Source organism: Thermomyces dupontii, assembly GCF_041956625.1.
Source record: "Thermomyces dupontii strain NRRL 2155 unplaced genomic scaffold VTN31scaffold_1, whole genome shotgun sequence".
NCBI classification, from domain to species: Eukaryota; Fungi; Ascomycota; class Eurotiomycetes; order Eurotiales; family Trichocomaceae; genus Thermomyces; species Thermomyces dupontii.
Genome location: NW_027192307.1, coordinates 3873781 through 3898673, shown reverse-complemented (window position 1 = coordinate 3898673; position 24893 = coordinate 3873781). Strand labels below are relative to the sequence as shown.

Genomic DNA, 24893 nt, shown 5'->3' with positions numbered 1-24893 from the left:
TCCCACCCAGATCATACAGCAAGTGTAGACGCGTTCATGCCTTGCCCTTCTTTTTGTCCTTTTTCTTTTTGCCGTCGCCGCCGGATGCCGACTCGCCCGTCTCTCCCATCCCCGGCATGCCGGGGAACCCGGGCATTCCCCCAAATTTCTCCATTTCCGCCATGGCATCCTTGAAGGGATTCTCGCTGACGCCACCACCGGAATACGCGGGAGAATGGATGGGAAGGATCTTTCCCACCTTCCACCCACGCGGAGCTGGTGGTGGATCGGGGAGCTTGTCCGGCATGGGGAGGCCGCGAATGCGCAAACGGAATGGCGATTTCTCGGTAGTCGGGTGCGCCTGCAGCCATCGCGCAACTAGTATGAGCAGATGGTGTTCTAGTAGAGAGTAAGAATGATGAATCAGTGCCCATCGTCCAAGGAGCAAGAGGCTTGATGCATACTGTTTTTGATCTGCGGGTTGAGTAGCCTCCCGTTGTCGTCCTTGAGCAGCACGCGCACCCGCCCGGGATTTGCCCAGTCCTTGGGATGCAGCTTCTCAGGCTCGAAGCCGACTCGCAGCCCTAATTGCTGGCATGCATCCAGGATATCTCTCGCGAGGGGGTTTTCCACGGCGAGTTTGCTCGACACCTGTCTCCCCTCAGCGCGCGAGCGCGTCTTGTCAAAATAGACGGGATATAGGCATTGCCAATGCTTGGGGATCTCCTGCGGTGGCCGTGGTGGAGGTCTTGCGGAGGATCCTGGAGGCGGCATAGGGTGCATTATCGAGGAAGATAAGATCGACTCCTGCGAAAAGGCCGGAGGATTGAAGCTAGCGTCGGAAGGGGCAACCTCTTCCGGGTCCGAATCGGCATCTTGGACGCGAGCTTGACGTGACATGGTTGTGGCGGAGATTGAGACTGCGAAGAGATCTGAACAGTGTGGGAGCCCTTTGCAGTCAAGCTCCAAGTTCACCAACACACCAACTGGCCTAGTGGAGACCCACTAGTACGTATTAAGCAGCTGGATTATTAAGTGTAAGAACATGTAACTTCCATATTAGGTATGATAGAAGGCGATCTGATAAAGGCCAGGTCGAACAGTCCCTGGTCTGTCCATACTGATTGCAGCAATTCTCTCCGCATTACAAGATGCTATGCGCTCAGATACCCATGCTTCGAAAGCTGTGCACATTGCTAACCTATCACTGGCCATGACTGCGCGCTCGGTTGGCAGTATCTTCGGCGAAGTCGTCCAATCTGCGCCTCGGGATTTGCTCGTATAGACCGTGGCAAGCCGACGGGGGATTTACCGAGCGTGGAGAGATAGATGACCCCGCCTTGGACGTGAGTCAGACTGCGTTCCCTGAGTAATCAAGAGGTGCTGCAGCTCATAATTTCAGAAGTCGTCAATGAATTGACTGTCGTCCCATTTGGCGGTGTTGGCGCTTGCACAATGGCTTCAAGTTCTAGCGCGGTGCTGTATCGCAATGTCAAGGAGCCTCCCCAGCAAGCCGTGGGCGGCGAGGGCAGTTACCTCGTGCTGGACGACGGCCGCAAGATTCTGGATGCCACAGGCGGAGCGGCTGTGGCCTGTCTCGGCCATGGCCATCCAGACGTGAAGCGTGCCATGGCTGAGCAGATCGACAAGCTCTCGTACACGCATACGGCGTTCTTTACCATCCAGCCGTTTGAAGAGCTCGCCGAATTGCTCGTTGAGTCTACGGAGCGCAAGATGAGCAGGCTGTACATCATCAGCTCGGGTAAAGTCGCTCGTAATTAGACCTGTAGATGACCATGCCATTGCTCACGCGCACCAGGCTCGGAAGCAATGGAGGCCGCAATGAAGCTGGCCCGCCAATACTTTTTGGAAATGGCCAATCCGCAGCCGCAGCGAACACGGTTCATCGCTCGCAGGCAATCCTACCATGGGACCACCCTTGGATCCCTGTCCATGGGCGGCCATGTGTACAGAAGAGAGCCGTTCCAGCCTCTTCTCCTAGACAATATCTCCCATGTGTCTCCCTGTTACGCGTACCGAGGCAAGAAAGATGGCGAGTCTGATGCGGAGTACGTCCGCCGACTGGCCGAAGAGCTGGACGCGGAGTTCCAGCGTGTTGGGCCGGAAACGGTGTGTGCGTTTGTTGCCGAGCCGGTGGTTGGCGCGGTACGTCTTGAAATCCGCATGATTTCTCTTACAATGCCACCACTAACTCAACGATTTCCCTGTACAGGCTCTAGGATGTGTTCCGGCCGTGCCAGGCTACTTCCAAGCTATGAAAGCCGTCTGCGATAAGTACGGCGCACTGCTGATCGTTGACGAGGTCATGTCCGGCATGGGCCGCTGTGGCACGCTGCACGCATGGCAGCATGAAGGTGTCACTCCGGATTTACAGACCATCGGCAAGGGTCTTGGCGGCGGATACGCCCCCGTCGGCGGCGTGCTGATCGGACAGAGGGTCGCCGACGTGCTGGCCAGCGGCAGTGGGTGCTTCCGTCATGGGCAGACTTACCAGGGTCATCCGGTCTCATGTGCTGCGGCCCTTGCGGTGCAGCGTGTGATTCGCCGCGAGAATCTGCTCGAGAATGTGAAGGCAATGGGCGCTTTGCTGGAGGAGGAGCTGAGGAGGCGGCTGGAGAGTCATCCGCATGTGGGTGATATCCGAGGACGGGGCCTATTCTGGGGTGTTTGTTTCCCCTCTATGATAGCCACTCGATATATCAACTGACGGACGATCGATCGCTAGATTGAATTTGTCAAAGACAAAGCAACCAAAGAGCCGTTCGAGCGCAGTCTCTGTGTCGGGGAGACAGTCATGGACACCGCCCTGTCGCCCAAGTACAACATCTCCCTGTATGCCGGCTCCGGCAGCGTCGATGGTGTGCGCGGGGACCACATCATCATCGCGCCGCCGTACAACTCGACGAGGGAGGAGATTGTGCGAATTGCTGAGCTGGCGCAGAAGGTCATTGAGGACGTATTCGCTCGGATCCCTACGACTTGAGCGGGTTTGATAGATAGACAGCTACAATTCTTAGATGTGCGATGACAAAAAGACCGGAATACCCAGAGCATCTATCGTAACACACATAATACTATGTAGTACACAAACATGATGACATAGGTAGTCAAAGCACGACCTTATCCTTCCACCAACGCCGTCTTCATCGCCAGCTTCTTTTCCTCCTCCTCATGAGCAGCCCCGTTAGCAGTAATCCGGTGCGTGACGCCATTATGCTTGATGGCCGTCGCAGCCCTGCTCTCCTCCGCCCACATGCTAGCGACCGTCTCCACCGCGCGGTCGACCACGACCCGGACACGATCCCTGAGCACCCCATTGGCGCACTCCACGTCAAGATCCTCCAGCCACACGCGCGCGACGTTCTTGTCGACGCGGATCTCGATGCCGGGGAAGGGGATGCCGAGGCCGCGCAGACGGGCGAGTTCTGCCTCGTCGTCGGCGGAGAGGCCTTCTTCCTCTTCTTCTTCTTGCTTTGTTTCTTGTTGGCCTTCTTCGTGTTTTTGTTGTTGGTCTTCCGGCTCTGAGTTCCGGCGAGGTCTCTCGATGGGAAAAATGTTCTCCTCGCCGAACTGCGCCTCGAGCATCATCATTAGTCGGGAGAAGCGCGCTTCGGAATTGAGATATGCGTGCGGGTTGGGAAGTTCGGTTGGTGTGCCGTGGTGGTCATGCTTGTGGCGCTTTTGCTTGCATGATTCTGGGCTGGGTCAGTATTCATCCACAACTTGATGTTGAAGAGGGAAGCGCACCCTTTACAGACGCTGGAGTGCTTTCAACCGTCAAGAGCACCGCCATCACTGCGTCGGCAACACCGTCATTCATCACGTTGCCCTCCCACTCGAGCTCCACTTCGCGCGTCCGTGGCCGGTACCGTAGAATCACACAGCCCATGATAAGCCACGCTTCACTCTCGTGGAAGGCAATCTCCTCGTCGGCGGCTTCCTCGGCCTCCTTCTTCAGCAACTTGCCGTTACTCTCAGTCTCTTGTTTCACGTCGGACCCGATTCTTTCAATCGCACCGAACGTGCTTTCAAGCGACCACCGAATCAGTTCGATACTCGCCGTGTTGAGGGTGATGTGTTGCTTGCATATGATGGTCGTGGTCGTCAGCCCGGCGTACTCGCGCAAATCGTCAGGTGCCATCAGCGATAGGTCGAAACCATTCTGCACAAGGACGCCCGACATGAGCTGCGACTCTTCGGGCTTTGTGGGCGGAGTGACATCGGCTAGTTTTCCGACAACCTTGGCGATCTTATCCTTGCGGAAGGGAATCCGGATCTCGTCGCAGTTAGCTGGCGTGTAAACCCGGACTTTGACCTCCTTGTCCGCGTTAAGGCTGAGGAGCTTAGACTTGAGTCGCATCATTTGATGCTTTTCCCCATGGACCAGAATCTATGAAATTTAGTTAGAGAGGGAAAAGAGAAAACTGGGAATGAAGGAGACATACGACAACAGGCGCTCCAACTTCTTCAATAAAATTCCTGTTTTCCACCCCGTCGACATGCGCTGCAAAACTGATCTCGTCGATTGTGCAACGCCGAGGAATCATGACTTTTTGCTCGTCATCCATGGGCTTGCGGCTTCCTGGCCCACTTGCGACACGGGACATGATGGCTGGGATCTGATCGGGCTCGTTAAGCAACTGTTTGGCCATGGTGCCCTCGACGCTGTAGCCTGTTAGGACTACACCGTTGCGCTCGTTGGGCGCCCATCGCTCCAGTAATTCCCGGCTGGTGCCCGTCTGGAGCATACCGGGTGACGCGAGCATCACACAGCCCCCCACATCCTCGAACCGTTCGAGGCTGCGTAGACTCCGTACGTATTTGAAGTCCCAGGGGCCGGCACTGACGCTCTTGTTCCCGCTCCTGTCCGCTTCCGCCATGCGCTGGCGGAAGAGGCGCTTGATGTTGTCGTTCATGGCTCCGATATACGTCTGGTACACGACCATACACCGCCGGGCCATGTTGCCAATGTAGTAGATGGGGTACTTTTGCAACTCCGGATGTCGCTCCCAATATTCTTCCAGAATCAAAAGCAGCTCCTGGGCACGGCCCAGCGCAAACACAGGCATCAAGACGCGGCCGCCGCGGTTGAGAATGTTCGTCACGGTTTTCATGAGCGCGGCTTCACGCTCCACCCGCGGCGGGTTTGTCGAAATGCCGAATGTGGACTCTGTGATAAGCACATCGATTTTGACGCCCTTTGGTACCTCGGCCGGGATCAAATGCCGATCCTCTTCCCGCGAGTAGTCACCGGTGAAGAGAATGTTCAATCCGGCGATCGAGATCAAAAACATTGCCGCTCCCAGCACGTGGCCGGCAGGATAAGGAGTGATCTGAATGCTGTTGATGGTGTGTGTTGTGCAGAAATCGACCGTCTCAATGAGCGGTAGTGTGGAGAGATGATCCTGTTCGGTATACAGTGTTGTCCGCTGGTCTGAAGACGAAGCGGTGTTGCTGACCCGGACGTTGTCTTGGATCAGCCATTTGTAAATGGCCTTTGTCGCGTGTGTCGTCAGCACGCGGCCCTTGAAGTTGGTCTTGCTGAGGACATATGGGAGGGCTGACGAATGGTCCACGTGGAAACTGTCATGAAATCATGGTCAGCGGAAGTTCTCTATACGAATACTATGAAACAGAGCGTCGATGATGCCATGGATCAAGATGCCAGCCCAAGCTCCTGGTTGATGGAGACGAGAAGTGTACGCAGTTGAAAGAGAATAGAACATTCCATTCATTCTGATGTACATGGACAGTGAGACAAGCTTGGCTTGACCATGGCAGCAACTCGGCTCTTTGCAAGACAAACTGGCGATCGATAATCATACGCAATCGAGGATAGGGCACATACTGGCTTAGAAGCAGCACATCCACGGTACTTAGGTCGAATTCGTCGAAGAATGGGAGGGCCGCATAGCCGTCTTTTGCGGGATGCATTCCGGCATCGAGCTGTTGGCGACATGTTAGCAGTAAGCTTAGATAATTCATCCGACACAACACTGACCATGACGGTCTTCCCCTTGTACTGGATAATGTGACAGGACCGGCCAACCTCGTTACCACCGCCGAGGCATAAGAACGACAGCTCGTCGGATGGATCGACGGGCTCATCGTCCACCGTGGCGGCCATGGCCGATGCTTTGCGTTTGGCCGCCATGATCCGGACGTCTCCCTGGACAGTCGAGGTTATACCATCCCAATGTATGTGTTGCTGATAGCTGGACAAAGCTGTGCCCAGGCCTGTAGCAAGCTCAAGGTTTAAAATGCCGGGTACGCGACGGGTTAAAGGTCAGGGATCACCATAAAGGTGCTGGCAATCCCCGGTAAAAGAATCTATTACAAGGTATGAAATGATTTCCTCCGCGATGATCGCGGCGCTCAAGCACTGCGTACGGAATAGAGCCTCAGCTCCAGATCTGGAACGCAACAAAGAATCGGAAAGCTCGGCTAAATCACGTGATCGGCGGTTGCGAGCCGCGCGCTTAGCGGATCAAGCTGGATTGCTCCCGCTGCTGCTCCATGAAAGAAGCAAATCTGGCCGATTCATCGTCCGCTCGCGACGCCCGATCGCTGCGACTGAGAACAGTGTTTAGTTTCCGTTTGCGCTTCCATGTTGGTCCCTCCACGGTGATATTGAAATGGTCACGGCCAGTGGGACACTCATACCGGAGCCGTTCACTGGCGATCTGTTCGTAGTCGCAAGACTACACTCGTGAACCGATCTCTTTCGCGCTCGTTTCTCGTCACCCTACGACCATGGCGCAGACTCATCCTCACCAGCAATACTCCTCGCAATCTTTCTCGCCGCCGGTATCGTCACCATCCCCCGGTGCGGGCTCTCCGGCGAATGTTGGCGCCTACCCCCCTCCTCCAAAGCGGCAGCGTTTATCGCCGCTACCGCAGTCGCAGTCGCCTTACGCCTCCCCGAACTTTGGAACGATGCAGCTTTCGCAGGGCCAGCCGTCGATGTTCAACGGAGCGACAGCGAACGGAGCGGTCTCGACGCCCGGCTCTGCACCTACGACCGTCGCGGGGACCACCGGGCCTGCACCACCGGGGTCAATGGGCCCTCCTTCGCGGCCCTTTGAGAAGCCGACCGATGCTTCGGAGCTCACGGATGTTCTGGCATCGTCTGGAATTGATGTCAAGGAAGAAGAAGCGTATCTTACCGGCAGCTTCGCGCCGATCGGGTCCCAAACGCAACCGCAACAACGGCCACCCCTACCTACCCTAAGTGCGTCGTTTACTTCACAAACGTCTACGTCAGGCACGGCGTCGGCGGGTGGTAGCTTTGAGATGCCATCTCAAAGGCTACCTACCACCCAGGAAACCTCCTTTGTCGCTCAGCCGCCGGGTCCGGCTCCGGCGCCGGCGCCGTTTCAGGACCCTAACCTGCCTACGCGGGAGGACACGCTGGCCGCGCGAAGATCGCAGTATCATCTGCAGGATCCATTTCTCCTCACGCGTGTGTTGGAACAGAAACTCCAGAAGCGTGGGCGCGATTTGGGGGTGCACATCCCAACCGAGGGTGTTTGGCATCCCGTAGCGGCTCCGGGAATGCAGCAGCCGATCGAAGTCACCGGTCCGGATGGCTCCTCGGTCGTGCGTAAAGGTCATTCGATTATCAACCAGGAGGGGGCACCTCTTGTTGATATCCTAACGTTGCTCTCGCTCTCCTGCCAGGACCGACTACGAACGGTTCTCGAGTACGCTGCTACGTTGTCAAAGAGCCGTCGGCTACATTCCCAGGGCGTTGTGCCTCCTGAATGGCAGGATGTCGCGGCTCCGAATGGATCGACTGCTGGGTCTCTAAAACGTAGGAATTTCCCTCCCCTCGTTGTGGTCATCGGGGATGTTAACCCCACTCCTTAGGGTCCCATTCGTCACTTGAGACCGGCATGGTCTACGACAAGGCTGCAAAATATCGCTTACTTTCGAGCAAGGACCATTCGGCCGAGGAAGCCCGCATTGCCAAGCGGACGAAACGGAACGCGGCCGCACTGATCAACGACAGCGACGCGCAGGCGACGTCTGGGGCGAGTACGCCGACGGGCACGGGCCTCGTTGCGCCGAAGGGGATGACGAAAAAGGAGGCCAAGCGGCAGATGGACGCAAGGGCCAGCGAGGCACAGCAGCATCAGCAGTCGATCGAGACAGCGAGGATGGCGACGAACAACATCATCTCCAGTCAGCGATTCGGCAAGAAGCAGTATAACTGGCTCAATCAGTCGACTCCGGTGAGCAGTTTCTCGACGCCGCGGACGCAGTCGCCGGCGGCTGCCGCGGGCGGCGACCGGGCCGGGAAAGCGCAGGCCGCGGCGCCGAAGCGGCGAATGGGCGACTGGCGTGAGGATCGGTCGTCAGGAATTCAAGTGCGGGATCTTCTGTTCATGCTGGAATTGGATGGACGGGGGGCGCGGCATCTACAAAAGGGGTATTCCAAGGACTTCAAGGAGGAGCGGATGGAGTTATGATTGTATCAAAGGGCATAGAATGCTGGGAAGGCTTGTCTACGTAAGAAGTTTGATATTTTAATTCTTTTCTCTATTTTTTTTTTCTTTTTTCTTCACGAGAGGGCTCTACATGCTTGGACCAAAGTAAAGAATATTTCTCTTGGATGATCTCTAGACTCAAGTGATGGTTCTTGCTTGCATCGTGGGCAGCGAGAAGGTCGACACCAGCCCACGCAGATTCAAAGGAGTTGCATCATTATTCATTCCAAAAATCACATCGAAATGAAATGGATATTACCGCAGAGTCTAAAGAGTTAGAGAGCCTACTCACAATGAGAAAATCGCTTGGGAAAACAGTAGAATTAAGCCAACCATCAAGCCCGTCGCCTCCACGCCACCAAAGACGTCGGATTCCGGGCGTGATTAGCAACATTTTTCTTCTCTTTTCGTTGTCTTTTTTCTCTCCTCGTCTTCGTCTTCGTCTTCTCGGCTTGTCCCTCCACGCACTTCAGCCACAACCCGTGCGATTCGCCGTGGTTCCGACCTCACCTGGCACCTCCGCCCTGAACCGCTCCATCCCGTCCATCCATCATCCTTCATTGCCTTTTCCCGCGTCATTTCATCCAAATTCCGCCCTCTCATGCTTCATCTGTCTGTCTGTCGCCGACATTAACCTCGGGGAGCGTCTTCTCCCGTCGATTCGTCCAAATCCGGCCACTTCTACTCTCTCCGTGCCTGTCCGGGCGCCGGGTTCCCCCATCCTACAGCGTCGTCATCGTTGCTTCTATCCCTTCCTCTCGCTCAATTCATCTCCATGACGCCTGTTTCCAGGCGCTGAGTCCCGTGTTCTACCACTATCGTCTCCTCGTGCCACCCCAGTTGGCCCTTTGACACCCGATACTCCGTATTACCACCCCTTGAGTGAAGTTGAGCCTGGACCAGCACACACACAACAGCCATACCTCACCATGTCGACCCCGTCGACCGCCACGGCCAGTTATCCATCACATCGGCCGCATTATGGCTATCCCCATCATCAGCTTTCATACCAGACCGGCAATGCGTACCCTCCGGCGTCCTCGGCGGGCCACTTAGCCAACGGCTACGCCTACGCGACCGCCAACGACGCCCCCTCGTCCGCACAGCCTCTGCCGGCGGCCGCACAGGAGCCGTCGGCCCAGGATCCAGCCGTTCAGCAAAACAGCGGCACCGCGTCGTCTGAACGCCGATCCCGCCGCCGGAGGCAGCCCAACTGGGCCGAGTTTTACAAGAACGGCATCCCCAAGGAGGTCATCGTCATCGATGACACTCCGCCTCCGGAGGAGGCGTCGTCGACCGCATCCACGGCCAACCAGACCTCTGCAGCCCAACCTGCGGGCAAGAGGCGTCGCACGGGTGTCGAGACGGCTTATGACGTGAGTTCCTACGATCGGCCTTCGTTCTCCATCAACCCGCAGTCCTACGGCGAGGACTCGTCGGCCGGCTCCCTCTCTACCGATCGCACTGCCTCCTTGCAGACGACCGCCCCGACGTCGCTGGGCTCTCATGGCAGTGCGACGTACGAGGAGGCCAACGTCGGCCAGAAGCGGAAGCGTGTGACACGCAAGTCCGCCCGCGACGAGCAGAGGCGGCGGGAGGTTGAGACCCCGACGGATGCCTATCTGAGCTATGTTCCTCCGCCAAACCCCCCGATCAAGGCCAAGGAAGTTCACGTTCCGGTGATCCGCGATGTAAGCCAACCTGCATGTGCATCTCTAGTTTGACGCAGACTAACTCGTTCCAGAACTCGTGGTCGCGAAATCAAAAATGTGACGATAAAGACGGTCATTACCTCGTCACAGCCAATACGAATTTGACAGATCGATGTAGGATTTGCCCTGTTTGATGGAAAAACTCAACTAACACAACCAGACTCGATCATTCGGTTGCTCGGACAAGGCACATTTGGCAAGGTGGTGGAAGCGTACGACAGGCAACGCAAGACCCGCTGTGCAATAAAGATTATCCGCTCGGTGCAGAAGTACCGGGATGCATCCAAGATCGAGCTGCGGGTGCTGTCGACGCTCGCCTCGAACGATCGCACAAACCGCAATCGGTGCATTCACCTGCGGGATTGCTTTGACTTCCGCAACCACATCTGCATCGTGACCGACCTGCTCGGTCAGAGTGTGTTTGACTTCCTCAAAGCCAATGGGTTCGTACCGTTCCCAAGCAGTCAGATCCAGAGTTTTGCTCGGCAGCTATTCACGAGCGTGGCCTGTACGTGGGACCCTACCCCGACATCTGGATGATTGCTGACCCACGCAGTCCTTCATGATCTCAACTTGATCCACACTGATCTCAAGCCCGAGAACATCCTGCTGGTCAACAGCGCCTACCAGACTTTTACGTACAACCGCACCATGCCGTCATCTTCGCACGCCATCTGCCGCAACGCTCGCCAGCGACGGGTGCTTCTCGACAGTGAGATCCGGCTGATCGACTTTGGCTCTGCCACGTTCGACGACGAGTACCATTCGTCCGTGGTGTCGACGCGACACTACCGGGCTCCGGAGATTATCCTGAACCTGGGGTGGAGTTTCCCGTGCGACATCTGGAGCATTGGCTGCATTCTTGTGGAGTTCTACACAGGAGATGCTTTGTTCCAGACGCATGATAATCTGGAGCATCTCGCAATGATGGAGAGCGTGTGCGGCCAAAAGATTGATCAGAAGATTATCCGCCAAGTTTTGCAGCCCAAGAATGGCGCGCCGAACCAGGCGGCCAAGTAAGTCATCTCATTCTATCACATCTGATGCTTCTGATGCTAACTGATGCAAGGTATTTCAATCGAAATAGGCTGGACTATCCCAACGCCGAAACCACTCGAGCGTCGCGCAAATACGTCAAGGCCATGAAGCAGCTTCATGTAGGTGCTCTGAGTCACGCCTATCGGATGGGTATGCTGATGGAAATAGGAATTCATCCCCGCCAATAACTCGTTTAACCGACAGTTCCTCGACCTGCTGTACAAGATCTTTGTGTACGATCCAAAAGAGCGCATCACGGCCAAGGAAGCGCTCAAGCATCCGTGGTTCAAGGAGACGATCATCGACGATGGCACCGAGGCACTTCGGATCCGCCAGGAGCTGGAGAGGCAGCAGCGGGAGCGGGGCCAGCAGCAGGGTCGTTGACCTACGACCACTTACTCAAATGAATGACTATCTGGGATCACTGGAGTTGATAGGAGTCCGGAGTTTGAGGCGCAGGAGGATCGGGTCCGGTCCTCGACATGACAGAACAACGTGAAAACGAATACACGCTACTTGTCGGACCATACGAAGGAGGATGACTTGAGGAACTGAATGTGCTATGTGTTATCAGGTTTTTTTTTTCCTTCTCTCATTATTCTCTTTCTGGTTGTCTGTTCAAATGTCCTGTTGGCCATGTGCGATGCCAAACCTCACCATGGGCATATATAGAGTATCTCAAAACGAAGATACTTGGCCTTGTACACTATCGACTTCATCATCTATGTAAATTACTATATACACCTCCCAGATCGAAAAGCTTGATAGACATTTACATCCCCCGATTGAACTCCACGTATCCATCCTCCCCGACTTTATCCCAAAACTCCCTCTCCAACGTCTTCACACTCACCACCTGCCTCTGCGGGAAGGCGCCCAGGGCCAACGGTAGCGCAAACACGGACGTTGCCAAGATCAGGCCCAGATTCACGGGGAGCACGAGTCGCGGGCGCGCCTTCAGCCAGGCTGTGCGCTCCAACCGGACGAGCACCAGCGGCGGGATGATCATGATGGGTGTGGCGTTGATGACCCGGCTCAACGCGGTTTCGCCGACGGCTATGCGGGCGGCGATCTTACTCTTCCCTAACGATTCCCCTGTTCCTGTCTCCTCTGAGTTTTTCTTTTCGTCCGACGAGGAGGAGGAGGAGGAGGAGGACTTGGATGGGTAGATGTCAATCCCGCGACGCATTTCCTCCCCGCGCATCAGCAGGACATTCAACGCGGTGGCGGACGATACTGCTGCAAAGGGGACGAGGCGGCCCAGGATGAGCCGCGTGCCCGGTGAGAGACCTTTGAGCCGTGGCACGAGGGCGTTGAGTCCGAGCGCGACAGAACACGAGGCCGAGACGGCGAGGAGGTAGGATTTGGCCAGCGTCGCGGTGGATAAAGGGGTGGTTTTGTTGGCGTTGGCGGAGTTGATGGCGACGTTGAGGGATTGGTTGGCAATCTGCCAGAAGAGGGTTCCCGCCGTCTAGATACTGTCAGTCTTTAGTTGTCCGGAGAAAGTTGCCCGGGGGGGAGTGGGTGAGTGGGAAGGTAACTACCTTCAGGCCTGGCGTGAGCATCCCCGCTGTGACGACAAGGTTCGACAAAACAAAGCAGGACATGCGGAATGGAAGGAAGACAGGCTTTCCGGTATCTTTTCGGCAAGTCAACTCTGCAAGTCCTTCATCGAAAAGAGCCAGTAGGTGATACCAGGATGTATCGTCGAATCCACAATCTGCTTCGCCCGCCACAGTTCCGGCGTCATCTCCGGGATTTTCCCTTGCTTGTACGCAATGATCAACTGTTTTGCCTGTTCGAGACCAGAGGAGGAGACAAATAACATCCTGAACTTCTATCAGCGCAAATTCTTTTTCCATTTGTAAAGAATAACTAAAAGAATTAAGTAGTACCTCGGATCGCAGATCTTCGCCGACTCGCGCACCCGTCCCCAGTACGTGTTGAGATCGTACTGGGAGCGGGGAAGCTCCCGGCTCCCGGGGAGGGAAGAGGACATGTCGTCGAACTCAAGATTCTGTGTGTGCAAAGTGCCTCTACTCAATGGCGACGGGCGATTGAGTTCCGGTTAAATTTATTTTCTTTCAATCCAGAAGAGTCCGAGATAACAGGGCGGTGAGACAGATCTGATTGGAAAAGGACGGAGCTGTGATTGGCCGGTGCCTGATAAGCTCTGTGGGGAATTATGCCCCTAACCTAATCGGGAATCCATTAATAACCCTAACCAGGAACCGGTCTTATCAGCGCTCTCGTATTAGAGAGTAATTTGTGAGTCGAAGACTGTGCGATGGACTAAAATACAGTGCATTACATATCAATCGTGCGGCTCGTGCTCTGCTCTAGGCCCGAATAACACAAAATACAATCAGGGTATCCGGGATATCGAGTGAGTAGGTAGTATAATGGGAAAAAAGGAGAACACTCATCAAGAACGAACGTCACGCTCATCGATATCGAGCCGATTTGTGTGCCAACGGCGACGACGGCACATGGCTACCTCGGCCCACAGTCGCGCGCAGACGTCCGCCGCGGAGCGGCGTCTGCGTGCAAAACACGCAAATGTACACGGGCGGGAGATTGCCCCGGTCCAGCCCGACGCATTTGGTATGGAGCCAGTAGTTGCACGACTCGCTGTAGGACGGGCGTCAGCTTGGAGCGTTGAGGATCATAGGTCCTAGTAAACTTACCATTGAATCATCAAATGCCCTCCATTGTCCATCGACTTGCAGACACACCGAGTTCCGTTGCTCGGATTGCTGTGCCTATCCGTGCTGGGCGTCACCACATCTGGATCAGTAATGGTCGTCGGTGACGTGTCCAACCGACCCGTCACAACCGGGGGCGAGGACTGCAAATGCCGATTATAAGTACCATGCCGGGCACTCCGTCCTCGGCCCTCGAGCACTTTCCGCAGCGCATGTTGAGCGTCGCCAGACTCCTCGTTCTCACCCGCACGCGTGTTTTCCGTCGCGGACGAGCTGCGCGTCCAGTCGGCGCTGCTCTGGATCTGCATCGATGGCCGCCGTGGCGTCTGCGGTGCGTCCTGTGGACGAGCACGGTTGAAATCTGTCCAAGGAGACCGCCGCCCCGACGTCGCCGACCCCACGGTCGAATACGAGCTCTTGGAACTCGGCCGGGACAACGCGGCAGCGGCCCTGTTCCCCTGGCTCCGAGAGAGGGTCGCTCCCGAGTAAGCAAAGGACGAATTGGCGCTAATCGTATAATCCGAGTAATCGGCCTCGCTTTCCGTTGCGGGGTCGCTGACGTCTCGCGGCGCGACAGGTTCAGTCAAAGTTGACGGTTGCTGGAGCTCCGTCTTCGCCCGCCCGTCCTTGTCGATCTTCAGCACGAGTGATTGCGATCGACTCGGCAGGCTGGCCGAGTTGGTCCGCGCAAGTGGCTGCCTCATCGACTTGATAGGCGAGGTGCGGCCCCTGGTCAGTGGCGGTTTTTTGATGCCGCTCGTTGACGCTAACGGGCCGAGAAGCGACGGCTGGCCTGATTGACGAGCATGTGATGTAACCGCCGTGTGCGTCTGGCTTCGAGTCAGTCCGGGCCTCTGGCCGAGTGCAATGGGAGGGAAATCGAGGTTCTCATCGTCGTCATCATCGTCATCGTCATCCTCGTAATACAGTCCGCCAACCTCTCGATCCAGCTGTTCCCGCTTGGATTCCTCTGTTTGATGGTGGTATGGCTGGCGTCGGACGACCCGCTGCTGCTCGGGAGATGGCTGCGGGCCGAATCTCCGGGCCGGCGAACTCAAAAACATGTTTGGATCCTCCGCCTTTGTCATGGGCACACGAGGCGAAGTCGAAAACGGGGCAGGCAATTGCGCAGCATTCGCTGACGAAGCTGATGACATTCCGACCCGGACCGCACCGCTGCCGAAAGTCGGGGGCAGATCCAGCGGGTCTTGCATAGCAGACAAATGCGGCACGCCGAGGGTCTGAGCCGTTGACTGCATTGTGAACGGTGTATCATCAGACCCAAAGACATCGTTGGACACGCTGGCCAAGCTCATGTCGGACGGCGGAGCGGTATCTGGCTCCCAAAACAGCCTCTGCTGCGGGAAGAAGGGAGATGCCGTCGGGTCTGCGCTGGACAATTGAAAGATATCGGGGGAGCTCTGTAACTGTTCCGACATTCCGGGTGTCCGGAACAGCCGACTCGGTGTTTCTAGCTGTGTGGTGAGGGTGGCTGCCGACAACCTTGCTGCGCTGGCCAACGGTGTTTGGACATTTGGGTTTGCCGTCCCTTTTCTCCTCCCTGTACTGGTCGGTGGAGGGGTCTGAATGGAAGCCGCTGAATTTTTGGCCGAATCCACCGACGCGGGCCCTTCGTCTCCACCACCGGCGTTCTGCTTCGATGGGCGTCGGCGCCTCGCCGGGTCTGTGTCCTGGCCATCTCGACCACGCAGAGCGTCTGCCGACTGCAGGTGATGCGACGGAGAGCCGAAGCTCAATCTCTGAGGCGTCTTGAGAAGCTCCGGGCTGGACGCATAGGGATCGGCAGTGTCCCAGGTGACTCGGGGGTCGTAGAAACTGGACTCGATTCTGGGAGTCTGGAAAGGAGAGTCTCCAAACGCAGCGGCAGTCGGAGTTCTCGTTGGAGTCTGGGGCTCGCCATTAGGGTAGCTGAAGCTGCTCATGGATCAAATCTCATTAGCATTGCCAACATTGAATTGGAGATTCAAACTCCCTCGTTGAATCTTTTTGACGGCTCATGACCCAAAGGGTAAAATGGCAAATTATACCCCGGACACAAATGTCAGCCGCTTACCTATGAACCGGGCGATCCCAATTCATGACCGCGGAGAAGATCCCCTCCCAGCGACCATATAGAACAAACTTGAACGGCCCAACACAGGGGTTCTGCTGGCGGGATCCTGAGCTGACGAATGCGGACAGTGCAGGGAGATTCTCTTATGTCCGACTCGAGGACGAAACGCAAGCAGGCAGCAAGCAGCAACGATTGACTAGTGACTAGAGCCTAATCGTTTGTCCCGAAACAGACCGAGCGATCCTCCCTAGGGCATTGTCACCCTTTCTTTTCTCCAGGCAGTAATGAGCCTACCCAAATAGAGCTCTCTTGGAACACAACGACAAGGAAGACAGGCGAGGAAAGAATCAATCCCTCTGGGATTGACTGCTGAAGAAAGGGAGGACAGGGGCAAACGGAATGCAGGCGTAGAGGGTTGGGGCAGGGAGGAGTTCCAAGGAGCAATGGAACTACCTACGGGCCGGGCAGAACTGGAGAGCTGGACTTCTTCTTATGTGCCTTTTTCTTGCTCTCCTGTCGAGATTCTGAACCCTGGTGACATTTCTACAAAGAGTCTTTTGTCTGTCTTTGTCCAGAAAAAGAAACCGCCATTGACGGCCTGAGGCATTCAAGTCCCAAACCAAATGGATGCCAGGCGGAAGCCTCGATTCCAGCCTCGCTAATCAGGTCACGTGGTCAAAAATTTTCAGAGCATTGCCCAATCGGGAAATAATATTCATCGAGGTACAATCTCTGTGAGATGAGATCTGATGTCCGTCGAGCGTTCCACTACATTCCTACATACAAAATAAAATAGGAGTCATAAATTAGATTCTACAGGTTAGTTCCCATTGCCCGGCTGCAGGTTCCCGAGGTTCGTCCATCTGTGCAACGACCAACACCTTAGTCAAGTCAAAAATCTAACGACCGTCCCTCCGGCCCTTCGGTCCCTGCCACGCCGCCATGCGCGGGGACATGCGTTCCATGAAACCCAAAGCCCACGGGGCCATCCACCTCCGCACGGCCAAGCTCGGTCATCGTTTTCGGGTCAAGGACGAGGAGATACGATTTCCCAGCCGGACCATCGAGGACAACGCTCAGCAAGACACCGTCGTCCTCGTCCGGTTCTGGCTCAGCGTCGCTGTTTCGGCGGCGAGGCACAAAGATTGCCTCCCCGGCCGTTTGACCGTGCTTGCTCCAGGTGATGGTTTCGCCAGTCTGCGTGTCGTATTTGACCAGCCCATCAAAGAATGAGGACTTGTCCATGACGGTGACTCCGTAGACGTATCGGTGGCGGCGCAGGACATACATCGGATTGACCGTGGGGAGTTCAAGGTAAGTTTCCGACAATGGGTCATCCATCGTTGCCTTGAGCACTTTCTTGGTTGGAGTCGTCGGGACGGAGTCGAGGTGAAATCTTCGCAACACGGGGTTAATCTTGATGGCCTGTCCTTCCTTCACATCCGGCGATGTCGAAACCAGATTACGTAGATACATCTTCTTCAACACGTCGAGATTGTCGTAGGTGATCAGATCCGCGACAATGTTGACGGACTTGCCATCCTCGGACGCCTCCTCGAACGCATTGACGGTGTGGAAACAGTAAAAGGCGGGACACTCATACGTTGCAATCAATCCCCGCCCACCCTCATCCGGCGGGCGTCGGTCGACGACGTACCACCGCGCCGGTTTGGACGGGTTATAATCGGCAATCGCATCGATGATATTTCGATTCCACAGGATGGATAGCCCATTGTGTACATAAAACGAGTTCCACACACACAAGATGACGTAGTTCTCTGTCAGGCAAAAGGAATGGATATACGCACTGTCTCCCTCGAAAGTGGCGAGGATCGATGTGCGGCCCGTATCAGCTGCGACGCGGAAGATGCGATAGGTTGGACGGCGGCCCAGTTCCAGATTGTAGTTGAAAATGTCGCCAGTCTTGGGATCAGATCGGGCGTGCGCCGCCGACACGGGTCCCTTGAGGTCGGGATGGAGTTTGGTCTGCTTGGCGACGCCGACGGGCTCCAGCGTCTTGGGGTCCAGGAACTGGAGGACAGTGCTGTCGGTCTTGTTGCAGAGGGTCTGTACGCCCGACGCATGACCGTGGTGCTGCGAGTCGCCCTTTTTCGACAGCCCCGGGTAGTTGACCGTCATTGTGATTGCGGTGTTAACCTCATCCGGTCGGGTGTCCTTGGAGTGCCCTTTAGGCTGGAAGGTCGACATCACTTTCTTGAAGAAGGACATGCATGGGTCGTATTTCCGGCCAAACGTAATGTTCTCCAACCGGCCGGTGCGGCGAATGTTCTCGATCATCCCGTCGCAGGTGCTGCGGGAATTGTATAGCACGCGCACGGACTTGTGTTCGTCATCGGGAGGGAGGATTTCAAACCGATGCACCACCGCGAAGCCGTCGAACCAGTGGCTGACCTTCCATTTGGTTCCCTGGTCTGTGTCAACCTCGTTTGCACCCGTTCCCGTTCGATAGAGAACCCCAGCTGCATAAGATGGAATGGTGCCCGTGACTTTGAGTTCGACGGGCGTTGGCTGCGTGTACGTGGAATGGAACTGTCTACTATTAGTACTTTGCCATATGCCAAAGACAGACGGGACACATGTACTAACCCCGGCGTCATTCGGCCAGCCCTTGAAGTGTTCATGCTCCTCGGGCGACTGTGCCGCGGTCGAGCCGTTCATTGTGGATGGTGCTATGTATCCAAGCTACTCGACAAAAAAAAGAATTCAATGATTCACAAGAGCATCGATCGTGATGATCAGAATGTGAACTTGAACAGTTTATATCCTCGCAACATCATGGCTTTTGTTCACCACCTCATGACCATAACCTCATCGACTTCGTACGAAAGAGCGGGCGGATGTTTTACCGGCAATGAATTTTTCCCGGCCAGGCAATTGAATTCTTGAAGCTCATGCCACAGGCGTTGAGCCAACAGCATGTCACCTTAAGCGAGGGGAACAGAGCCATCTCAGGCGTAGACCCTGGGCCTCGGCAAGGGGACTCGACTCTACTTAGGCCTGCCAGCAGTTCCAGGACTTCTGAACAGTCTTTCGGTTAGGATTGGCCGAGAAGAAACCACGACTATTTTAGGGCTAGGGTTTCTCTTCCGTTATCCGTAGGGCGGAGACTTTTCATGCGATGTTAAAATCGGAGGGATCAGGAATAATGACTTCGTCACTTCGGCGACACTGAGCACACCAAAGACATCGGCCGTTGATTCGGCCGTAAGGGATGCTCGGTCGGTGGAATCCAAGGCTTCGTCTAGCTGCGCCACCGAATCAACTGCTTTAGCCTATGCACTCTATTGCTGCCGATGCGTCATCAGTCAATCCAGAGTCCAGACTCAAGAGTCTTGGCGAATGCGATGGTTATCGCGACCAAAGCACAAGCCTGGGAGTAGGATCGAGAGTCATCATTCAATTGCGCCCTTCTGCCTACTTACACTAGGCCGGGTTGCACCGAATTTTGTGAGGGAGATACCTCCGCCGTAGGATATAATTACTCGTAGGATTGCATTATGCAGCAAGTGGAGCCGAGAGTTTCATTTCACGATTTCCTCATGCCAGTTGTCCGCTCTGGAGTCAGACGCTACAGTATTATGGGCAATCGAAGGTTAGCTGCCGACAGGACCATATTCATCCGCTGCAAGTTCCCTCGCAGAGCTACTCCTTTCCGGCTCTCACTGCAATGTCTTGCGCACCACACGCAGAAAACCCTCCTTATCCTCACCGGCCAGCGCGGTCTCGCTCTCCTCAAGCGACTTCATCCCCAGCAACGAGATGCCAGCGCAAAAGCTCCCTTCATCAGAGAAAAATCCGCGACTATGCGTCCCTCATTCAAGACTGGTAAGAGGGGTCCCGAGAAGTTGAATCATCTCGGCGAGATGAGCTCGACTTTTGTATGTCTGAAACTCTGCCTCCAGGCCGGTGAACAAGTGAACAACGACTTGTCTTCGAATATGTCCCAGATCTGCAGCACCCAAGTTCACACTGATCCTGCTGCGACTAGGTGCACGCATCTTGATTGCTTGTCAAATACCCAACACCAACACCTTATCAACAAATCACATCCACGGGACTCCCAAGATGACTCCGGCCCGCTTGATTTTATATCTGACTGGATGTCCTTCAGAAGCTTCTTGCCGCCAGGCACCGCCGAGCCAAAGTCGCAAAAGATATGAGCGCCCACTGAACAGAGCATTTTGAGCTGCCGGGACGTGTAGATCACCCGATCATCCAATTCCTCCCTTGGACAAGGCCACCCAAGCTCATCCTGCCCAAAACCGACGAGAACAGAGTCATCCAAGATCTCGAACATAAAATCGTCGGCTCTGATACCTGATTTGGACGCTTCCAATGACCACAGAACTAGATATTCAAGATCGAATGAACACGCACGTCCGTTATAAACAACCCTGTACTCCGTATGCAGATAATCCAACGCAAGAAAAACACACCGAAGCGCAAACGCCAAAACGGGCTTCGGCAGGCGCTGGACCGGATTACGATGGAGAAACGTCACACATCATCCCAGAACGGAGGGTGCAGGAGACATCGATGCCTATCCTCCAGCCCATCGACATTAACCGCACCCAGAAGCGAGCGGATAGTGTCCCACCCTGGATGACTGCTCGAGCCTCTTTCGATGAGCTGATACATTCTCAACTCGGCGTCCAATTGCCGCCCGATAGACGCAAATTCGACGAAATGCTCGAGAGTGACATAGCGACGGTCACTGGCAATTCAACGCATGAGGGACAACCTCCTTTAGATGGTGGAATTTGACGAATAGTGTACATATAGGAGTCATAGGACAAGGAAATTATCTAGAAGTCTGGCGCCCTACTTCATGTCTCGCAAGCCAGACTGTACCAGTAGATTTAGCTCCAAATCCCAGCTTGCCGGCGATTTGGTAGCGGTCCTTGACACCTCTCCTATTCGGACAGAATAGCACCGAGAAGCAGCATAGCCTGGAAGAATTTCCTCTTTGATTCCTGGTTTGCGGGTAACAGGCGCCTCCCTACCTAGAGTGTCCACGTCAGAGGTATTGTAGGCCAGGCTGTCCCTCGCTTAGGGATGTGAGCCACGTGATCCACCATTCCCCATTTCCTCCCCTTTTCTTCTTTTCCTCCTCACATCCGTCATTTTCATCACAGCAACTATCCTAGTATGTAGTTTAGACCCCGAGGAATGGAGTCTTGTAGTCTTACAGTGTACAGTCCTCCAATCTGAATTACGATGCAAGGAACTTAATGAGCCTCCATCGATTACGAAGGAGGACGAGTCGGAGTTGCAGTCCTGCTCAGAACGTGCAGTCCTCGAGGTACAGCTCGCTCAATATGACCATGTAGCTCCACATGTCGCACCCCGGACTGGGATGCTTTCGATGGAGTCGATCCGGAGAGCAGAAGGGCTGGGGAGGAAAACCCTCCTGGGGCACGACGGGGATCGTCGATGTGCATCGGGAACTCCAGGGTCCGCCAGTGCGCGAGGTGCGGGCCGATGTAGACGGTCTGCAAGTACTGGGTGATTTCGTCCTTGTCATCCGTGTTCGTCACCCCAACTGTCGCCTTGTCGTCCCCTTGTGCATGTACTTCATGATATACTTGACGCAAGCAACCCCGGAGCTGACCTGAACGTTGATGTGTGCTCGGTACCGCTTGAGAAGGCACAGAGCATACGACTCGACCCAGGTGTCATCGAACATGTGGCCGGCGCGTCGGACCCGGCACCTGCACCGGCGGTGGTAGAGCGGATACCCGGTCTTCTCGTTTACAATCGTCTCCTCTGGGGTTCCTGGGGGAACCGGAAACGGCAGCGTTCCCATCGGCCTTCCTTCCTCATGCACGGTTTGCCGCTCCCGGGGCGAGGCTGAAGTCGCTGAGGTAGAACTGGTTAGTGCGTAGGTGATGGAGGACATCGAGGGGCGGACGGTCTCTCCGGTTTTGGAGCGGTTGATAATGCGGGGGGTTTATGTACGAAGTCAAAGTCCGCGATGCGTTTCCAGACAGACCGGCCCAGAAGATCGTCGTAAACTCCCAAACCAACTTTCCTCCGAGTTTGAATGTAGCAGGGGCGTGTGAGGTGAAGCTCCGGAGGCGTCCTGACGGCGTCCTGCCTGGGTCTTGGAGAGATCCACTGGCGGTAGCAGTGCGAGAGAGAGGAGCGCCGTCTTCCACAGTCCTCCTCCGTCTTCTGTCGTAGCCGTCGGCATGCAGTTCGGAGGCCGCCGGCTGTTGGAATTGCCTCTGTTTGAACTCAAAATCGTCTCTCAGCCGCTCTAGGAACCGACAAAGCACGGCCGACGATGCACCAGGTTCTGCACGAACCTTCTTTTTTTTGCCTTCCACATCAGGCCCATCAGGCTTCACAACCTCCGTTAGGCAATAGGCGAAGGGAACTCCGGTGCCGTCAACCTCGGCAAGTGCAGCAAGAAGGTCCATGCCGGTGCTGTTCGTCCCATAGGCCGAGTCCATCACAAGTTGTGTGGTCGGCCTAGCGAGCTGCATGATATCTTCCGGAGCGTAGAGGTACAATGCCCTAACGTTGCGCTCCTGTATGATATGACAGGACTGCTATGCTAGGACCGGACTGAAGAAGAAAGCCACTCTCACCCTCTCTCTCAAACAAACACACTCTCCTGGAGAAAACTCTAACTACATGAAGTGCGCTCAGGGCCAAGCCCTAGGCGAGGTGACGCACTAGACCGGATCAGCCAAGGGCTCTCTGACATGATACCATATCGTTTGTCGTATTGGCTGTATTCAGACAGAAGCACATCTGCCGAGGCCAGAGGATCTGCATCCCGGTGCCACAGTTCGGCATTGGCTTTTTGCCAGAGGTAATAGACCTGGTACCGAGTGACAGTATCGGCCCCAGGCGTCCCCCGGATTTCACGATAGATTTCCGACGGCGCTTTAGTAGCGACAAGCTCGTTGATCAATTCCCGAACCATGCGTGGGACGTGGTCATCTTCATAAGGAGCATGCCACTTGTGATGGATAACGACTGATAATGTTCGGCTATGAAAGCAGGGGCGCATAACGAGTCTGCTCTGACAATCAAAGCGCATCATGCGCCTGCCATCACGACACCTTTGGGGGTCAACGATTGGTTGATGATTTGTAGCATGGGCACGATCTTGACAGCAGCGATAAGTAAATGTGAGGCTCTGTATGGTTGTTCCTTTGTGTCTGAATCGGAAACCTCCCTCTCTCCAGATCCATCTCAGTGAGGTCTCCTGACAACACATTCAATGTGGCCAAGAGAGATGTTGTCGAGCCGGGGTTGCCGTCGGACGATTCAACCAATTGTGTTCGTAAGTTGTCGAACTTGACAGGAAGGCTGTCAAGATTGGACGTGTAAGAAGCATCCAAGATCTTCCGCTGGCCCTGAAAGAATGACAATAATCAGTTCCTAACCTTTTCGGAATCATGAAATTCATGGTCAACCCACAGGTCTGTTCCATCTCCGGACAACCCGAATGAATTCCAATGGCCTTTTCCGGCTATGGCGTTGGCAAGTCAGTTTTCTTTTACCCTGCTTGTTGAACTCGAAGTCTTCGGCAGGTCGATTTTTCCTGGAGATGCTGCAATAAAAACAGGTTTCTCCTTATGAAGCCATCCTATATATTTGTTGACAAATTAATCCAGTCAAGGAAGGCGCTTTTGATGGTATGAGTGAAATTGGGTGAAATTGTCTGGTGGGAAAGGTCCAGGGAGGACGCGTGGGGGAGAAGGAAAGGAGGAAAACAAACAGGAAAACAGATCTGGCGCGCCGCTGACTAATACTGGTAGAATCACGTGACTACTAGGTACACGTGCTCACAAATAGTGAAGCATAGGCGTGTAATCGTCGGAACTAAATTTATGAATCACGTGACATATCACATGATCTTTTAATTTCATTCACCAGATAGGGACTAGCGTCAGTACAGAAAAAAGAACGACTGTCAGACACAATTGGTGTGAATGTGAATACATGGGAACTGCATTATGATCAGGCTGTCAATCAAAACGATGATGCCTATCCATGAACAACAAAAAACAACACGATCCTATCACGCCAAGCTTCGCGTCTTGCCAGATTACCTCAGGTACCTAGTGAGTCGATGCCTATATTCCGAATTCCGTGGCATGATTCGTTTACGACGAAGGGAATTGGCTTCCTCCACCAGAAGACGATCCTGCTGATGGGCTGCGAGGAACAGGTCCACCCATTTCACATTTCTTTTCGCGACTTGGTCCTCGTAGAGCTCTAGCATGTCAGCTAACATTTTCCTGCCTTCCTCCACGCGGGTCTCCCACAACCCCTCGTCGTCTTGATCGTCATTATGAAGGTACAACTCGCTTTCTGCCTCATTCCCCGAGTCCAGCTCGCTTCCAGACTCGAGGTCCGACTCTTGAAGTTGGTCTTCTTGTGGTTCCTGGCCTTGAATTGCCGCAGCCGGCGCATATTCCGGTCGTAGAAGGAGCCCCTCGCCTTTCCAAAACGGACGTGTTGTTCTGCGCTTCACAGTCTGGAAGAACTGCGGGTCAGGGAACTCGTAACAGTGGACAATATCTTACAAGTCAAAAAGCGATTCTGAAGAAATGCTCGGCACCCGCAAACCCAATTAACGGGGTTCGTATGATAGATTATCATTTTTTGTGGGTCAACTGACTTTGCCGCATCTCTCTTCCATTGCCTTTTAAACGCTTCCCTCCATCGAGCCTTATGGACTCGGGTCTGCCCACTCAGGATTGCCGATAAACGGTGCTCCGCATCGGGCAGAACACGCGTTATGAGGATGAACACGATCAAATCGACGCGAGGTCGATTGAAGCGGTGGAGATAATCATATTTTAACCTCCGCCAGAGGGACTCCGAAATCATT

At 54.9% G+C, this 24893-nt stretch overlaps 10 protein-coding genes across 10 annotated transcripts; 4 read left to right on the top strand and 6 right to left on the bottom strand.

Moving 5' to 3' along the window:
• Positions 1-34: 34 nt before the first annotated feature.
• VTN31DRAFT_1465 (uncharacterized protein) lies at positions 35-879 on the bottom strand (the record flags this gene model as incomplete). Its single annotated transcript, XM_069401525.1, has 2 exons — positions 35-378; positions 444-879. 2 exons carry the CDS (start codon positions 877-879, stop codon positions 35-37), a joined length of 780 nt encoding a protein of 259 aa, XP_069264321.1.
• Positions 880-1434: 555 nt separating this feature from the next.
• On the top strand, positions 1435-2983 carry VTN31DRAFT_1464 (uncharacterized protein; the record flags this gene model as incomplete). The annotated part of the gene is made up of 4 exons (XM_069401524.1): positions 1435-1741; positions 1799-2145; positions 2213-2665; positions 2726-2983. 4 exons carry the CDS (start codon positions 1435-1437, stop codon positions 2981-2983), a joined length of 1365 nt encoding a protein of 454 aa, XP_069264320.1.
• Positions 2984-3120: 137 nt separating this feature from the next.
• Positions 3121-6154, bottom strand: VTN31DRAFT_1463 (uncharacterized protein; the record flags this gene model as incomplete). Its single annotated transcript, XM_069401523.1, has 5 exons — positions 3121-3695; positions 3748-4390; positions 4446-5583; positions 5849-5946; positions 6002-6154. The coding sequence occupies 5 exons, from the start codon at positions 6152-6154 to the stop codon at positions 3121-3123; spliced, it is 2607 nt and encodes an 868-aa protein (XP_069264319.1).
• A 599-nt stretch (positions 6155-6753) lies between these two features.
• On the top strand, positions 6754-8471 carry VTN31DRAFT_1462 (uncharacterized protein; the record flags this gene model as incomplete). The annotated part of the gene is made up of 2 exons (XM_069401522.1): positions 6754-7813; positions 7870-8471. The coding sequence occupies 2 exons, from the start codon at positions 6754-6756 to the stop codon at positions 8469-8471; spliced, it is 1662 nt and encodes a 553-aa protein (XP_069264318.1).
• A 947-nt stretch (positions 8472-9418) lies between these two features.
• VTN31DRAFT_1461 (uncharacterized protein) lies at positions 9419-11623 on the top strand (the record flags this gene model as incomplete). The annotated part of the gene is made up of 6 exons (XM_069401521.1): positions 9419-10180; positions 10234-10315; positions 10362-10709; positions 10758-11217; positions 11271-11358; positions 11408-11623. The coding sequence occupies 6 exons, from the start codon at positions 9419-9421 to the stop codon at positions 11621-11623; spliced, it is 1956 nt and encodes a 651-aa protein (XP_069264317.1).
• A 388-nt stretch (positions 11624-12011) lies between these two features.
• Positions 12012-13238, bottom strand: VTN31DRAFT_1460 (uncharacterized protein; the record flags this gene model as incomplete). Its single annotated transcript, XM_069401520.1, has 4 exons — positions 12012-12710; positions 12784-12878; positions 12935-13068; positions 13135-13238. 4 exons carry the CDS (start codon positions 13236-13238, stop codon positions 12012-12014), a joined length of 1032 nt encoding a protein of 343 aa, XP_069264316.1.
• A 445-nt stretch (positions 13239-13683) lies between these two features.
• Positions 13684-16044, bottom strand: VTN31DRAFT_1459 (uncharacterized protein; the record flags this gene model as incomplete). The annotated part of the gene is made up of 3 exons (XM_069401518.1): positions 13684-13870; positions 13927-15879; positions 16019-16044. 3 exons carry the CDS (start codon positions 16042-16044, stop codon positions 13684-13686), a joined length of 2166 nt encoding a protein of 721 aa, XP_069264315.1.
• An 865-nt stretch (positions 16045-16909) lies between these two features.
• Positions 16910-18697, bottom strand: VTN31DRAFT_1458 (uncharacterized protein; the record flags this gene model as incomplete). The annotated part of the gene is made up of 2 exons (XM_069401517.1): positions 16910-18568; positions 18626-18697. 2 exons carry the CDS (start codon positions 18695-18697, stop codon positions 16910-16912), a joined length of 1731 nt encoding a protein of 576 aa, XP_069264314.1.
• An 881-nt stretch (positions 18698-19578) lies between these two features.
• VTN31DRAFT_1457 (uncharacterized protein) lies at positions 19579-20199 on the top strand (the record flags this gene model as incomplete). The annotated part of the gene is made up of 1 exon (XM_069401516.1): positions 19579-20199. One exon carries the CDS (start codon positions 19579-19581, stop codon positions 20197-20199), a length of 621 nt encoding a protein of 206 aa, XP_069264313.1.
• A 1659-nt stretch (positions 20200-21858) lies between these two features.
• On the bottom strand, positions 21859-22527 carry VTN31DRAFT_1456 (uncharacterized protein; the record flags this gene model as incomplete). The annotated part of the gene is made up of 1 exon (XM_069401515.1): positions 21859-22527. The coding sequence occupies one exon, from the start codon at positions 22525-22527 to the stop codon at positions 21859-21861; it is 669 nt and encodes a 222-aa protein (XP_069264312.1).
• Between the last annotated feature and the right edge of the window lie 2366 nt (positions 22528-24893).